This window comes from Hemiscyllium ocellatum, chromosome 15 (assembly GCF_020745735.1).
Source record: "Hemiscyllium ocellatum isolate sHemOce1 chromosome 15, sHemOce1.pat.X.cur, whole genome shotgun sequence".
NCBI classification, from domain to species: domain Eukaryota; kingdom Metazoa; phylum Chordata; class Chondrichthyes; order Orectolobiformes; family Hemiscylliidae; genus Hemiscyllium; species Hemiscyllium ocellatum.
In genome coordinates this window covers 17,896,245-17,914,554 of record NC_083415.1, presented here as the reverse complement: position 1 = coordinate 17,914,554, position 18,310 = coordinate 17,896,245, and the positions used below count along the sequence as shown (strand labels likewise).

Genomic DNA, 18,310 nt, shown 5'->3' with positions numbered 1-18,310 from the left:
TATTTAACTTTTTCTTCTAACAGAAACTGAATCTCATGTTTAACCACTTTACTATCCTTCTTAAGTCTGCACAAGGTTTTACAGATCCTAAAGCTATTTTTAATCCGACATGCACAAATTAGTAGACAATGTAAATATTTGTTGCATATCAGTTAATACTACAATGGCCAATGCAAAGGGCTTGCTTGTTAGTTTTTATACAGTCTGGCTATAGCAGTTACCAAGCAGCATTTATGATGTTTTTAAAAAAAATAATTATCTTTAGAAAATAGCACTGCTGGATAACATGTTCCACAGACATTGTTTTCATTTTTTGCCTTCAGTTTGTGAGCTGTTTTCCGTTCCCTGATAAGTAAAGGACCAACTTCTGCCTTTGAACTGTCACACAAGGTGACATATCTTTGGAATTGCTCTGTCTCAACTCTACAGAAATGTTCATCAACGTGAATAATTACAGACAATCACCCAAAATGTGTTACATAAAGGGATCAATATATTTCCTTCAGCTCTTTATTAAAACTTGATCCTTATTAAATAACTTTACAAATCACTGACCAAATTATGAAAATAGGTCAATGTCAAATCATCTTTCACTTTGCTACTTAAATTAAGTGAAAACAAACCAGAAGTAGGAAACAACAGTTGACTTAAGAAAATAAATTATGCTTTTTGCAAGAAGGAAGAAATATGTTCATGACATGTTGACTATTTTGCTACGATACAAAATGAAAAGCATTGATTATTTAAGCACAGGGTGACTGCTATATCCGTGGAATCGGTTTCCGTGGTTTGCCATGGCCTAAAAAATTACATGGAACATTCCAGAACCAAGAACCAGAAAGCTGCCAGGGAAGTAAATTTCCCATTTAAATGAATGGGTTTGCTATTATCTACAGTAGGTCTTGAAATACAACCCCTGTGGATTTGGGGGGTGGACTAATGTACCTAAAGCATTTGTGAAAAGGGTTTATTGCTAAATACTGTAGATGGTAGGAAACAGACATCTGTTTATTTGCAGAATTCAGCGTTACATATGATCACAAAAAATCTAGTTTCATTCTTTAACTGATAGCTACCTTAATAAATTGATTGCAGAGAAAGTTTCTAATCTCATCGTCAGATGAGTAAAGAGTATTTCCCCAGACAGATCAAAATTTTGTTAATTTAATGGGAAAAAGTGGCTGAAGACCAGTACAAAATTCCAAAATATGATTACCCACCAACATTCTCAAATCAGTGGAAAAATAAAAAGTGGATACATGGATATTACTGAAAAGAAAAACCACAAAGTGACAACGCCAAGGTCATATCTGACAAATGTTTTCAAAAACTTGATGCCCGTTGTTGTGGTTCTGTTCGCCGAGCTGGGAATTTTTGTTGCAAACGTTTTGTCCCGTCTAGGTGACATCCTGAGTGCTTGGGAGCCTCCTGTGAAGCGCTCCTGTGATCTTTCCTCTAGCATTTGTAGTGGTTTGAATCTGCCGCTTCCGGTTGTCAGTTCCAGCTGTCCGCTGCAGTGTTCGGTACATTGGGTCCAGATCGATGTGCTTATTGATTGAATGTGTGGATGAGTGCCATGTCTCTAGGAATTCCCTGGCTGTTCTCTGTTTGGCTTGCCCTATAATAGTAGTGTTGTCCCAGTCAAATTCATGTAGCTTGTCATCTGCGTGTGTGGCTACTAAGGATAGCTGGTCGTGTCGTTTCGTGGCTAGTTGGTGTTCATGGATGCGGATCGTTAGCTGTCTTCCTGTTTGTCCTATGTAGTGTTTTGTGCAGCCCTTGCATGGGATTTTGTACACTACATTGGTTTTGCTCATGCTGGGTATCGGGTCCTTCGTTCTGGTGAGTTGTTGTCTGAGAGTGGCTGTTGGTTTGTGTGCTGTTATGAGTCCTAGTGGTCGCAGTAGTCTGGCTGTCAGTTCGGATATGCTCCTGATGTATGGTAGTGTGGCTAGTCTTCTGGGTTGCGGCATGTCCTTGTTCCTTTGTCTTTCCCTGAGGCATCTGTTGAATAAATTGCGCGGGTATCAGTTTTTGGCGAATATGTTGTATAGGTGTTCTTCTTCTTTTTGCAGTTCTGGTGTGCTGCAGTGTGTTGTGCCCATCAGGTGAACAATGATGTTGGTTTGGATATCTCATTGCTTCTCATAGATAAACTTAAAAGGCAGAGTCAGGCTTTGATAATTTAGAAATACAAACCATTGTTTCATACAGAAATACACCATCATGGCCTTTGTGAACAAGATTGCAAACTTAATTTGGAAGTACCATAATCCATGTTGCATATGGATCAGCCCAGTCTTAGCTGGAGTAAAATTCTGAAAAAGAAACGCGCTTTTGGATCAGACCTCTTATGACTTCAAAAATCTTGGTGAAGTAATCATCACCAACAGCGTGAGAGGCAATAAGGAGACTTCAGTGATTGCACAGGAGTTGGAGGATCAGTGATCACCATCTTTCACAAGTGGATAAGGAATGCAGATGTCAGAACAGCAGAGGAATTCCAGGCAAAGCAAATGAGGATAAGACAATCACATTAGATCTGACTGGTTTAATAATAATAGACACATTAACCCCACGAATGCCCAGGGAACAGTTAACAACTGTTTCAGATGTGATTAAGAATATAGTGATGTGTCCAAAGTGGAACAACAGGGATTCTGAAGTAACACATGACATGGAAAGTTCCGAAGTTGCAAGTGATGAGATTGATCAGTCTGAGGGACTTTGTGCTGTTCACAAGGAGCTTTTAGACCAGTGATAAGTGTACTGGATGAGACTTCATTTAACTGTGGCATACTGGACAGTGGTTATACTTCAACAGAAGGTAGAATATGTTGGTTTTTAAAAAAACTATTTAGAATCACTCAGTTATAAGGATCAAAGTATAGTCAGAGAAATGAAATTACGACTGGTTTTAGGTTTGGGAACAAAACACTGAGCTCACTGAAAAAGTGGTGATTCCATGCAGATTAATTAGAGTAAGCAGCTTCCTTAAAATGGGGAGGTGATGGCCTAGTGGTATTAATTAAAAGACCCAGTACATGATCTGGGGACCCATGTTAGAATGCTTCCATGGCAAATGGTGAAATTTAAAATGTGGGTGGGATGTTGTTCGGAGGGTTGGTGCAAGACTCAATGGAGGAAGCAGACATGTTAGTGTTGCATTGCATGAATAAATCTCTCATTAAGGCAACTGGATTGACAGTGAAAGGGTGTTGGAAGATGGCAGAATGGTTAACTATGACAGAGCTGAAGACAGGAGGATTTGTTAAGAAGGATTTGAGGAAACATTTACTGTTATCAGTCTCATGCAATTTGTGAACTCGATGCACAGTTTCAGGATCGATTTGTTTGATTCATACATGGAGTCAAAGGAAAGGAGGGAACAGATTTGGGAGGTGACAAAAGCTTTGGAGAAGAAAGGGAGACTGCTAATAGGACAGGAGGGTCAAAGGTTTTTAGTGAGAACAGGATGTGGTGATGACAACAGATTTAGAAGTGACAGAGTTTCAAAGAGACAGAGAGAGCACAATTCAAAGAGAGACAACAATTCAAAGAAGAGAGAACACTGAGAAAGACAACTGTTAAGACGATTGGTTAAAATGAGGGGAAGAGAGGGAAATTGGGTTCTAATCAAGTACTACCTTTATCCGCTTCAACATCCACTGCAAAAGACCTTGCTGAGCTGCTTCAGTACACATTTCAGGACGAAATTCTGCTAAGTTCTCAATAATAGCTGAAAGAGAAAGAGAAGGCATAGTGAATGCATAATTCAGAAGTAAATTAAAACCGACAACAAGCCTTTTGCTGACCTACTGCAAATAGCTGAGCTCTTGGGGAAATGAGTCTACAGCTTTCACGCAGAACATTGAAATGATGCATTCCTCCACTCTTTGTTTATTAAGTTGAAATTAATCATTTAAGTCAATCTTATTTGTAAACAAATGCATTTTAAAACATTACTTGCCAACACTTGAATAGTGTCCACTTTTTTATAGCAAATCCAGGAAACCTCCAGATGAGGGTTCAGTTGATCAGAAGCAATTTCTTCACAAATCTACGGTTTTACTGTCATGTCAACGTGACAGCTGACAAAAGACAACGACCCAAGTTTAACATCCAGCAAATATAAGAGAATCAAAAGTTCTATAAACCTAAATCTGGTGATTGAACTGTATTTCAATTCCTAGCCACCTCCCTGTTCCCAAATTAAAAATTATTGCTTTTCACCAATAGGAGGTGCAGTAACAGGATTGCAGGGTACAAGCAGGAAGAGGTGAGGGAGCCCTCTAACACAACTTTGCAATCAAAAATATGTAAATACCTTATTGTGCCTGTCTTGACTCAAGCTTCAGAAATTTCAAACCTAAATCACTGTACTGCATCCTTCTTTGATTCAAACATGTATCTGTATTATCCTTGAAAAAGGTAAAATGGGCTCTGTCACAACTATTTCCTATAGCAAAAGAACCATATTCAATGGTTCAGCTTCAATAAACATTCTCCAAACCTTCAGCTTCACTGACTCTCTACCAAGAGAAAGTAGTTTTGTTCAAAACAAAATCTTGATGGATGATGATAGATTAAGACCATTTACTCAATATCCTGTTAGCCAGATGGATCACACAGAATGAGCATTCAGAGTTCAAGCTTTTCCTTACGATTCTATTTTATCATCCCTGGTGAATTTTTAAAAAAAAACTGCCTCATCCTCAACTGAAGTATTAGGTCCAGTTGTTGATGCCTTAATTTAGGAAAAGATGTGAAGATATTAGAGGCAGTACAGAAAGGTTTAATAGAATGGATCCACAGATAAGGAGTTTGAGATATATAAATTGAATAAGATGGGGCTGCTTTCCTCAGAGAAGATTGAGGGGAGATTTTGTATAGGTATTCAATATCATTTGCAGTTTGGACAGAATAGATAGGACGAAACGATTCCCACTCACGGAAGGATCAAAAACGAGAGGGCATAGATTTAAGGTAATTGTCAAAAACAGCAATGGAAACATGAGGAGGGACTGGTTCTCACAGCAAACAGTTAAGATTTAGAATGTACTCCAAGGGTCTGGTGAAGCCAGGATCAATTGAGCTATTCAGAGGGAATTGGATTATTTGAAGAACAAGAAAGTGCATGTTTACATGGAAACAGCACTGGGTGAATTTCTCACTGGAAGAGTCAGCTAAAAAAGATGGGCTGAATGAATTCCTTTTGTGCTGTAGCAATTCTGAGATTATGATATCAAGCACACAGAATCAAGTTCTTTCCACAAAGGGGCATCCAAAACATGTATAGCCTCATACAAATTTACGTAAATCTCAGCCTTGTTGTTCTCTGTGTTCTATTAAAAACTCAAAGTGCCACTGGTCTATCTAATGACTTCATAAGCACGTATGAAATTGGTTGCTTCATGACGTCCAAAGGCCAAAAATTAATAACTTTTAACAATTTCATGCTCACCCATCCTTGATTATTCCATGTAGGTGCCTTCTTTCACGTTTGTTAATCTCTGTTCAGACTTTCATGGATGTATTTGAACCCTAATTTCTCTTCGTTCTACCGTATCCTTTGACATCTTTCTACTAAGTTCTGCCATTCTTTAACATTTCTTTTCTTGAAACACTCACCTGAATGCTTTTTATAAACAATCCAAAGACATCTTAAAAAAATACAATCTAAACATCTATATAAATTAAATGGTTCTCCTAATATTCACAATCTTTATATTTCACATTAAACTATATCTGCTACCTTCATCTCGATGTTGCTAAACTCCTTTTCTAACAGAATATTTTACTTTTGCAAACCTTTGCTTTTCTGTTATCAATACATTTTCATTCATGCCCAAATCCAAACTAACCATATTTAAAGTAAAGATTTGGTCAGCGCTGTCCCTCGACTACAATATTCCAAACCATTCTCCTATCTGGGCAATACTCACTAATCATAGCCCATTCTTTCCTGCCCCTCAACTAAATCTTGTTGCAAGTACTTTTGCAAAATACTTCAAATTTCTTTTCAAAATCCAGATATGCAGCACACTTCATCCCCAAGCAGTTTTATCCTGATCTAGATTTTTTTCTCAACATGCTTTTATACTCACCAGGCCGTTTGTCTGGTCTATTTCTCAAACCTCCATAAACATTTAATTGTTTATCTTTAGCATCAAAAACATCACCATCACTCTCACATCACAGCAATAAGCTTTAAAAAAAACTCAATAACCAACATCACAAACATCCAAGCCAAGCTATTTGGATCAATTTAATGTATTATAAGAGAGTGTGCGATATAGAATCCACGCTTCATTCCCTGTGCTAAATGTGCACACAGATGGGCTTGCATCTGTGCAGACTGACAGGGAAGGACTGGCACATAAGAAATTATTTTAATTAGGCAAGTTTTAGGCTATTGATTTTTCATTAATGCACTGTGCACTTATAACATAGAAAGCTGGCAAAATGCAAAGAATGATCCAGTCTTACCAGCTGTGTAAAGAAAGAAATCCATTTTAGCAATAAACTAGAGGTATCAAATTTAAACATTGGTGACGAGCAGAATATCATTAAATATATTTCCTATTTTGAATGTCAGAAGGAGTTATACTTTTTAAGCAATCTCAATTGTAGACACTGTAGTGTCTATAGTTCTATACTTTCTTCTTACATCCGTCTCCAAAAGTAAATCAGTCTGGAAGCACTTTTGAGTTTTACAAACTTTTACAAGTCCGTGTACCTAAAATAGATGGCGAAAGTTAGAATAGAATTAACCTATTGCAACTTCTCATCTACACAATTAACAGACATTGTGCAAACAAGTAATGCATATGTTGAGTGGACCACAACTATTAAAAAAGTGTTCTTGGCTTTTCCTGTACAAAACTGGCAATACTCTTCTCCATAAATAAGAGATTTGAGTCATGCCTAACATTTAGTTGCTGAACACTGACATATATGTTTATTTACTGAATCACAAGGATGCATAAATGTATTGTTTATTAACAGCCTTTTAAATGTATTATTAACACATTGTTGTGAGTAACTGAACACAATTCACTAAGAAACCAGACAAGGTCAGATTCATGTTCTCAATATGAAACAATAATGAAAAAATATAAAATATATATAATTAATGATAATTTGGAAGACTCACGTGAAAAAGAAATTGTTATTTTCAGTTTAAAGGCAATATAGCTTCCACATTTACTATCCATAAAAAAATTCCTCAAAATCTACAAACCAACTGAAAGCAAGATACATTTATAGTCATAGATAATTCACTATGCTACAGATGCACTGACAGTTCATACATTCACGTCTGATTTCTGAATATCAGCTTGGCTGTCTGAAAAAGGGAACAAGCAGAGGAGAAAAAACACTGACAAATCAATCTGCACCATTAGTGTTTGTCTCAGCTTTCTTTAGATTACATGAAGGCAGGAACTTTTAATGCTAAGAATGTCACACAGCATAATATGCTTCAATTGCTGCAAGTTTACTGCATAAAACATTTTACCCATAATTCTTAACACCTGGTTACAATTACAAATTACTCACAAGTCTACCTTTTGTTCTCATTTTTTTCTCAGTCAATGCAATCTTTCAAGATGTTCAAGGAAATCAAAAACCTTATATATTTCACATTATCATGGTTAAACTTCAATTGTCCATTAATGATTTGATTAAACTATTTACTGAAGGCTTCAACCTTTTCCAAAAGCCTGGTAATGGATTTGAATGTTTTGCCCAGAGTTCTGATTTTGAATACATCAGCAGTCTAAGCATGAGCAATGTATCTAATTTCTTAGGATGCATCAGTACCATCCAGTCAATTATATTGATGGAATATTTTGTTTATTTCAATTAACTTTGAAAAGGCAAGGAAGGACAAAGAATACTGCTTAAAGATTGAGGGCCTCTAGCATCTCAATAACCACATTTGGAAACAGACACGTTAAGACAAGATAAGTGACTGAAACATGGGTGTCAGGAGGTTACAAACATTGAGTGATTTATTGAAAGAAGAGGAATCGGCAATCAAAAGTGCGGCAGATGTAGAGCAAAGGATAGGAAGAGAAAACATAAAATGGCAAAGGCACAAGTGGAAGATGGTCACATTTTCCCCTACAACTCTCATTCTAAATGAAGTCTGCAGCTGACAGCAGTTCCCTTCTTCATTATGTTGTACCATACCACCCAGCATACGAAGGGAAAGAAATACAGAAATGAGTGAGAACAGATAAAGAGACAAACGGACATGTTAAAGGAAAGAAAGTGACAGACAAAAGAGAGAGACAGGAATACGAAGATATCAAACAGATGAAAGACTTACTTCAAACAAACAACAAAAGATTGGCTAAATGATAAGTTACAAGTGGATTTTCAAAGTCTTGTTTGCAAAGTATTTGCTTTTTTGAAATTTCTAACAGTTGCTACTTTCAGCTTGAATTGCTTTTATTACAAATGCTGCGAGGGCAGGCTTTTCACACTTCACTGAAATGAGGCCAAAGAAGGTAAAGCATTTTGATGTAAAGTATTGAGAGTGAAATAAATTAAAAAAGTAATAGAAGTGCGCAAACAGCTGAACTGGTGTCACAGACAATTAGCATCCCCAGGTTGTATCCCCATTAGTATTCCCACTGGTGAGTTCATTTTATAATACAACTGGGTCTTCTATCCTAAAAGATTAACTGGGCTTGACAAGCACATTGCTTTGCTTCTTTTCTGATATAAGCCACAGCAACATAAAACAAGTAAACATACTCGGTAGCACATTTCCGATTGAAACTAATGGGATTTTAGAAAAACCAATTAAATCCACAGATTGACTAGTTCCTCCTGATTGGTTCTCGTTTTCACTGGCAGTGATTTTGCACTGACTTCTTGAGCAACAACTCAATGGAGCAGTCATGATCAAAAATCTTAGAATTATCTGCTGCACAGGGTCCACAATTTCAAATCATTGCTTGGTCAGTGCCGAGTTTATGAATTATTGGCTCAAGAACTGAAAGCTCGCTAATGTAATGAAGGATTTTAAAGCTGCAGTATCACCATAATTCGGAATTCAATTACATTATGGTCAGATCAGGTGATACATATTTTTACAACTTTCATTTATACAGCAGCTTGAACAAAGTAAAATGCTTGCAAAGTATTTCACAATTTGAGTGTCAAATACACTCAAATGGTATGCACATACACAGTCTACTATAGAGTAATAGCAGATATTGAATAACAAAGAAATAACATTCCGAAAAAAAAAGTCATATCAGCTTCAAAATGTCAACTCTGTTCCTCTCCCTCCACAGATGCTGCCAGACAGGTTGAGGTGCTCCAGCATTTTCTTCAATAGTCCACCTTGATTTGAAATTTCGACCTGACCAGCTTGCACATATGCCACAAGTCACTTCCCAATCCCATAAGGAGCCCTTGCCATCTTGCTATTCCAGCCTGCATCTGATTCTCATACATTTTTAAGGATATGCTCTCCTCAATTGCTGCTAGTATCAAATTTGAATCAAGACAGCTAATAAATCAGTGACAAATTGAGCAAATTAATGAAGCAACAAATGATAGTAGGGGCTATCTTCACAGAAAAAGTTAGAAAACAGAGATTGCAAAATTGTTTGGGAATCATAAAAACAGACACACCGACAACAGTTACACATGAGAACTGTTGGGACAGATCCTCTGTCCCCGTGTTCGTTTGGAGGAAAGAGACACCGGGTCTGATTAAAAGTATAAACAGGTTTATTGAGAGAGAATCGTACACAGTACAGTGAGGTGTCTAGCTCACTGGAGAAGGCGTTCTGCCTATTTTTTAAATTTGTCTATCCTTTTGTTCTCTCACATTCCAGAGTTACATCCTTATTTGGTAAAAAGCAGAATTTTCGTATGTGATTGGGTCTCACCTGATAACGTTCTATTACCTCAGTTTGAGCTACATGCATCTAGACACGGCTCTAATGTCCTGTTATCTCTCACCCTCCCTGGGGCCTCTTCAGGCTATGCCATCAGCTTTTCAGTCTGTTCTTAGTGTAACATAATGGCTTACTGTTGTCTAGTGAAGCTAACAAGTTCCAGACTTGCTAATACTACCTTACGTGAGCACTACCTAACAATAAAGTTTCTTACACTACCTAACCTTAATAATGGATCCCAACAGAACACAGAGTGGGAATGAAACAGAGATCAAATCCAGATGATCGACATTTTCCTAATATTTCTATAAACACCAAAAATAATTTACCATTAGCATGGCTGAACGAACAAACCTACAAACTAAATGCATCCAAATTTAAGACACAGTTCCTTAAGTGATTTAAGGAAAATGCTTAAGGGTTAGAAAAAGTGTGCTGGATAAAATACAAATTTCTGCTCTGATATACTTCCACTGTTATTGTCAAGTAACTAGGTGGCAACGTAAAAGGCATGTTTTAGAACTGATGTTCAGTAATCTGATTAATTGAGAAAGCATTTCAATACAATTTTGTAAATATTGGCTGCACTTTAAACGCTCAAAGTAAAAGACATAGCCATTTCCACATGAAATTAATGCTTCAGATTTGCTGATTGGTTAATCTGTGTAACTGAAATTCATCTTCTCTAGAATTATTTTCTGTGTGATTTTGATTTAAAGTAGGAAAAGCACACAACTGAAATTTAACTTCAGGAAAATCAGATCACCCTTCGTATTGTATTCATTTCAAGAGGCTTCAAAGGGGAAAGTATATTTCAGGCATAACTTACCTAATGTGTTGTGAACACCATCTGCCTCCTCTTTCACAGTCTCATCTAATCGTTCCAGGTTCTGGACTAGGAGTGCTACCACTTGTCCTTCCAACTAAATTAAGGCAAAAACAGACAACATTATAACAAACCACTTCAGCATGATTACTAATCCTTTTAAAATTGAATGAGTAACTTTTACAAATTGTATACATGTTTGCTAATAGACATGATTGACTTACAAAGAAACCCTGAAACTCCTTCCCATCAGCTCCATCAAACTGACCACGGTGTCAGAGTCATAGTGATCTAATGCACAGAGAAAGGTTCATAGGCCCATGGCATCCACGCCAGTCAAAAGCAACCACCTAACTATTTGAATCCTATTTTCCAGCACTTGGCCTGTAGCCATTTACGTCTTGGCATCGCAAGTGCAGACCTAAATACTTAACACTTATGAGGGATTCGGCCTCTCTCACCCTTACAGGCAATGAGTTTCAGATTCCCACTTGATCCTTCTATCAAGGGGAAAGGTTTCTTCCTAACTACCCTGTTGTTATGAAGTTGAAGGCGTGAGCTGTACGATTAAGAAAGAGAGAATGCTTTCTGAACTGAGAGCTTACAAACATCTTAAGAGGTCTCAGCATAGAATGAAGCAGGTGGCAGATTAAAAACTGTAAACGTCAAACATTTCCCTGTGAGGATGACATATTAGTATTGTTACCAGTGGTCGGAGATCCTCAGCTGGAAGGTGACAGATGTAGGCTGGTGCCGACTCGGTAGTGGTGCTGGGGTCAGGTGATGGTGCAGCTGCTGCAGCCACTGAGGGAGGCGCAATTGAAGCAGTTGGCGGATCACCGGTATGGGATGGTGGGCCGATCCCTGCTCAAGCCGCCCCTGCAGCAATACTGGGCCTGGCTCCTGGGCAGAGACCCTCAGGTGGCCCCAAACATTATTACCCTCCTCAACCTTGCCTTAACTTCCTGAGTTACCTCCTGCTGCTCTCCCACTGGCCCTGGGGAAATTAATCCGGCACCAGCCTATATTTTTCTTCTTCTGGCTGAGGATCTCCTACCACTGGTAACAATACTGATACTGAAAATGTCCAAATTTCAGAGTTTTTATCAGCCACCTGCTTCACTTTATGCTGTGCCCTCTTCAGGTGCTTGTAAGCTGTTCTGGAATACGTTATATAGGACAGATGTGATAGCACTGGAGATGGTGCAGAGGAGATTTACCAGGACGTTGCCTGGACTGAAGTGTTTCAGTTATGAAGATAGATTGGACAGAAGGAGTCGTTTTCCTTGGAACAAAGGAGAGTGAGGGAAATGTGATTGAAATGTATGAAATGATGAGAGACATAGTGTTATGAAGTTGAAGGTGTGTAACTGTACCTTTTAAGAGAGTGAATGCTGTTTTGAACTGAGAGCTTACAAGCACCTGAAGAGGACACAGCATAGTGAAGCTAACAGTCAATTTTAGCAGGCTTTATAGAGGGCTTTGTCAATGAGTCCTAGTGAGATTTCTCGAGTCCAGAGTTACTCTATACAATTCCTTCATCTGAAAAATTGCCCCAGAAATGGCAAAGAGAGGCAAGCTGGCAATCAATTTCTCGACATGAACATGGAAGTCCTGGTGAACGGGGTGGTGCAGAGGTGGGCCATCCTCTTCACGCAGGATTGGCAGATGAGAACGTCACCCACAAGTCCAAAACCGACACTAACCACTCTCTGGAAGAATTTGCAGCAATGCCACTAAAAGATGATTGGTCTTCTGCAGTTGGCTGGGTAAGTGCCAGTATTATTGCCTTGCTACCTCACACATGCTCAAACTCTGCTAGTACATCCATATTCCAACTCGACTCATGGCCTATCACTCTTCACAATTACATCAGCATCTTCTACCATTCATTCTCATCCACTGCAAACCACTAATTATTTGAGTCATCTATGCTGTCTGTTGACTGCTTGGGACACCTCACCACTTTTCTTCCACTTCACCAGCATTAGCAGCCATGTCAGCCATTTTTCATTCAATCATTACTTTTTCTAGATCTGGAGTGTGTGTCTCTTTCTCTGAGGGGAGAGTGTCTTTGGAACATTCTTTCTGAACATATGGAGGCAGAGTAGTTGAATGCCCTTTAATCAGATGAAGATGAGATTCTTGTTAAGCAAGGAGGTGAAACTTACCAGAACTAGACAGAATGTGGCTTTGAACTTACAATCCGATCAGCTACCATCTTACTGAACAACATAGCAGACTCATGGAAGTGAACAGCCCACCCCTGCTCCTGATTTGCATGGTCATTTGATAAAGTTACTGGGCGTGACAAGCTAATGAGATTTAAATCTATAAAAACACCTGAAAAACAAATTACCTTTTGTCATTCCTATTTGTCACCTGTCTTAGCATTGAACATGATGTAGATGAGGCGACCAATCATCTTGGATTTTCGGGGACTAAGCAGTATGAGACTTGCATCTCGGGTTTACTCCTGCTGGGATGTGGTCTGTCCCTTAATTTTATTTTGCAAATTTATGTGCACACTCGTGCTTCCTCGAAGTTCATTCTCTCAAGCTCTAGCACAACATTCATCCTGGTTGGATGTCAAAACGTTTTAGTTTATTACCCAGAAGTTGGTCAGTGGATCCCAAGTGACTTTCAGACTGAGTATTTGTAGCTTCATCCATTCAGGACCTTCATTGCGAAACTGAGCCAACTCTTCTTCTCCTTAAAATCCATCTTGTTAACCAAGCATTTGAATACCCCTTCCATCAATGGCTTCAGGGTAATTGGTTATACTTCAGAGATCTCTACCTGCTGTCGGTCAATTTATTTAAAATACACATTAGTTCCTAGATTTTCCATTGAGCAGCGTGCAGTGGGTGGGAAAAGTTAAACTTCTTTTGTGAACACGGCCCAATCCAGTGAGCTAGAGAATTAAATGCTGGATCATCATGCTCCCTAACTGGCCATTCTTCTTTACCCTTGTGAAGCCATAAAATACTATCCAGTTGTGACAAATTTTAATATGCTACTCTGAATTATTTTGTAAAAACTGTGAAGTTCCTCGAATTGTCTGCAAAAACGGGTGAAGTGGAAATTGTGTGGTTGATAATTTAGTACTATCTGGCAAAATTAAATTGATCACAATCATAAATGATTGGAAAGCTCATTTAAATCAGCTCATGCTGGTCTAAATTGAATACATGACCTCTCCCAGGTGATGAGAAGCATCTGTTCATCCATGTACAGTACTCCAAACTATTACAGATTAACAAATGTTCTTGTGTCGGCTTTGAATGATAGGTGAAAACTGATGCTCTCAAATTATGCTGCAGTTCTTATCCGAAGGATAGGCATCATTTTTAAAAGTAAATGGAGATCACAATCCCATAGGGAACAATGGAATAATTGCAAAACTTTACAAAGCTCGTCAATAAATTCATAAAAGCTGAAAATACTTAGGAGATAAAGAAATAATTGTCAGCAACAGTCAAAATCACATGTAACCATTAGACTACAGTAAAGTCATCCCTAAGGAGCAACCAAAGCATTGCACTCACTAAAGCATCTATGAGAACCTCTGCTCCTTCTTCACTCTCATGCAGGGTGTCTATATCTGTCAGTTCTTGCAGCAGATCTACCACTGCAATGGATACATGTAGGAGTTTGTCAAATATCAAATAACACATGAAAGAAATCTGCAAACAATGCTATCACATGCTGATACTATCTACTTTTAGTTTTCACTGAGTCTGAGTTAAGCAGGAATACATATAGGATAATGGAACATGGGTAAAATCAGAACACTAGCTTTAACTTTGAATTAGCCTTGGATAAGATTGGCATAGACTTGCATTCAGAACTCCATTCTGTGATGCATAAGATTTACCTTAATAAATACTACAAAACAGGACTGATAAATTTCAGATCTTCATTTAACATTCAACACTACTGTCAATATTTAACACTAAATTCTCTAAGAAAGTACTATGATAAAACATTGAGAGTGCTTTTAACCTGCGTACCAAATGAATGAATGCTTTTTTAAAAAACAAAAATGACCCTTTATTCTATTGGCTATTGTACTCTTAATTAGCATACAATCTGTTTAAACACAGAGGAAAATATTTCATGTTATCCTAGCTTTCTTCAGCATAAAAGCCTTTAAGTAAGCTAGGAGTTTCAATGAACCAAACAAAACTTGAAGCAGGTCACTTTCATTTGGACCAAGAAAATACAAGTAAAATACTGCAAATACTTCATCGGATCTGTTCTGAAAAAATCATATTAGACTGGAAATACTAACTCTGCTTCTCTCTCTACAGATGCTGCCAAAGCTGCAACGATTGTTGTTTAATCATATAAAAATACAACTGATGCGTTAGTAATGCTAACACATCAAAAACAAATCTATTGAGCAGCTTGGATAGCTACATGGAACTGGTGTCCTCAATGCTGTGTGATAAAACACTCCAACTATTGCTCCACTATATAAAGCACTTTGCTTCTATACAAAGATTTTAGATGACTGCTAAATAACATGAGATTGTCAAGAGAATTTATTTCAGTTTTTTGACGTCAAAAGGATATCAGTATTTTCGTGACCAAGTAGACCAATCAGAGACTGCACAGCATTCAGTTCCACAAGCAAATGATATAGATCAGGCATGGTGGCAATCACATGCATCTCCTGTATAATATCATTTAAATCCAACTCCGATTCCATAAACCTGCAAGTAAACCAGATGATACGGAGTAATATTATGCAAGACTCCATAACTCTAATTAACAGCCAGCTGAACTTTGCCTTAATGACAACTTCAATCATACAAATAAAACTGATCTTTTGTCAGGTTTTTCCATTATAACATCCAAGAGAGTAGACAGACAACGTGAGATCAGTTTTTTGATCGCAGTTTGCTTGCGTTTGAAACATGCACACAAGATTTAAGAATCAAAGAAAAGGTGACAAGTAAAAGGAAATATATGCAACAATATTCTTAAAGCTTGCATTACTGTTTAAATTGTTCAACTTCAAAAACATCATATTCTTTTAATCATATTTCAAACTTGCACTTAATTGAAAAGAAAAACTCAATCTTTATTTGACTTACGCACTAGATGGAAACTTATATAAAATATCTATATCCATCGTGATAAAATGAAAATTATCTAGGGTAAAATGAAACGAGTGAGAATAAATAGTCATAGAGATGTACAGCACGGAAACAGACCCTTCATTTCAACTTGTCCATGCCGACCAGATATCCCAACCTAATCTAGTCCCATTTGCTAGCACTAAGCCCATATCCTTCCAAACCCTTCTTATTCATATACCCATGCAATTGCCTTTTAAAGGATGCAACAGTACCGACCTTCACCACTTTCTCTGAAGGCTCATTCCATACATGTGCCACCCTCCATGTAAAAGTCTTGCCTTATGTGCCTCATATCTTTCTCCTCTCACCCTAAACCTATGCCCTCTAGTTCTGGACCTCCCCACCCCAGGGAAAAGACTTTGTCTATTTATCCTATTCATGCCCCTCATTATTTCCTCAACTTCCAAGGTCAGCCTTTGAAGGTCCAGGGAAAACATCTCCCACCTATTCAGCGTCTCCCTATAGTTCAAATCCTCCAACCCTGGCAACATCCTTGTCAATCTTTTCTAAACCTTTTCAAGTTTCACAACATCCTTCCAATAGGAAGGAAACCAGGATTTTATGCAATATTCCAAAAGTGGCCTAACCAATGTCCTCTGGAGCTGCAACATGGTCTCCTAGTTCTTGCACTCAATACTCTGATCAATAAAGGAAAGCATAGCAAACGCCTTCTTCACTATCCTATCTACCTGTGACTCCACTTTCAAGGAGCTATGAACCTGCACTCCAAGGTCTCTTTGTTCAGCAACACTCCTTAAGACCTTACCATTAAGTGTATAAGTCCTGCTAAGATTTGCTTTTCCAAAATGCAGCACCTCGCATTTATCTGAATTAAACTCCATCTGCCACTTCTCAGCCCATTGGCCCAGCTAATCAAGATCCCATTGTACTTTGAGATAACCTTCTTCGCTGTCCAATACACTTGCAGTTTTGGTGTCATCTGCAAATTTGCTAAATGTATCTCCTATATTCATATCCAAACCATTTACGTAAATGATGAAAAGTAGTGAATTGATTTTGAATGGAGTACATTTTCCATTGCAACATTCAAAATTGTAAATGTTAAATTTGAAAATTCGCAAATATTTGTAAACATTTAACTTAAAACATTCACAATTTTTTTCTCCCTCCACAAATGGTACAGGATGCGCTGCGTTTCCCTGACATTTTATTCTTCTGTTACATATTCCCATCTAGTATTGTCATCTGCAAACTTGGAAACACTGAAAGCATCCCTTATAATGTAAGACACTTGCAGTATTGCTACATTTTTTTGGGGGGTGGGTGGGGGCAGGATTTGGATGTGCTTGTCTTACTGCACATAATTATTTAGAAGAATCTTCAACATAAAAGATATGCAATGCACTGCTGCCCAGGAAAACTAGGACTCATAATGAGAACCACCAAACAGTATAGACTAGGGCAGCTCACACTTATACCAGTGTTGACATGCGGCAATTCTCTCTTCTCACTCTTGAAAAGAAACCTGCCAGCAGTCCAATTATACTGGCACTATTAGATGAAAAATTGAGTTAGGTGCCTTGGTTATTTCTATTCCTCATTATTCCCAACAGGAAAATCTCACACAGTGAATACCTTTTGCACATGTTCCATCAAAGACTAATAAGGCAATTAAAACCATTCTTTCATAAAAGTCATATACAAATCAAGTAGCAGATAATAACTTGAACAGAGTCATCAATATTGACAATCAAGAAATTATCCACACGTTCAGTATGAAAAGGGTAAGTAGAAAATACATTTTGAACGCAAAAATAAAACATGCTCAAGTGCCTCAAATAAATGCAATATTTATGAAACAGCGCAAGTTATTACAAGGATTGATCAACAGATATAGTTGTTTACTTCTCTGGATTCTCTGGGAATTTGATGCGCAGTTCCTGGTTTTTGTAGGCCCTCTTTTCAAATGTTAAAATCATCTTCTTCACTGAGCTTTCATCCAATGGTTCTGCCTGAAAGAAAGGAACCTTTTTAATCATTAAAGGAACATCTTTCACCTTTACATACTAAATTTAGTTATTGCATACAAGTTGAATCCTTCAGTATTCTATCCCTGACACTCAAGAATACAAGGTGGCGACATTGTAGCTCTCTTGCTCGACATTACAAACATTTTTGTACCTACCTTGTTCTTCAGTGCATTCAGTCACTAGCTGAGGTCAAGTGAAGAGTATTATCACGATGAATAAAACTTCCCAAATGTGTAGAGAAGGTTAACTTAACTCTGTTTTCTTAAACCTCCCCACTACTATTTTAATTATTGGTATGGCCAGAGAGGCTTTGATGATTGTGCACATGATTGGGCTGAAAAAAAATGTGGAATACATATGGAATATATAAAATAGATGGAATAAAAGTGTCAACAAATGACTGTCAAATTCCCAGAATCTATA

At 37.8% G+C, this 18,310-nt stretch overlaps 1 protein-coding gene across 1 annotated transcript in view; it reads right to left on the bottom strand.

Annotated features, from left to right (window-relative positions):
- Positions 1 to 18,310, bottom strand: part of ctnnbl1 (catenin, beta like 1) — a 177,624-nt gene that overhangs the window by 109,325 nt on the left and 49,989 nt on the right. Inside the window, exons 3-7 of the mRNA XM_060836293.1 lie at positions 17,763 to 17,869; positions 15,328 to 15,467; positions 14,298 to 14,395; positions 10,753 to 10,846; positions 3,648 to 3,739 (exon numbers count right to left, since the gene is read on the bottom strand). Of these exons, the coding sequence (XP_060692276.1) occupies positions 3,648 to 3,739; positions 10,753 to 10,846; positions 14,298 to 14,395; positions 15,328 to 15,467; positions 17,763 to 17,869 (531 nt within the window). The remainder of the gene's footprint in view (positions 1 to 3,647; positions 3,740 to 10,752; positions 10,847 to 14,297; positions 14,396 to 15,327; positions 15,468 to 17,762; positions 17,870 to 18,310) is intronic.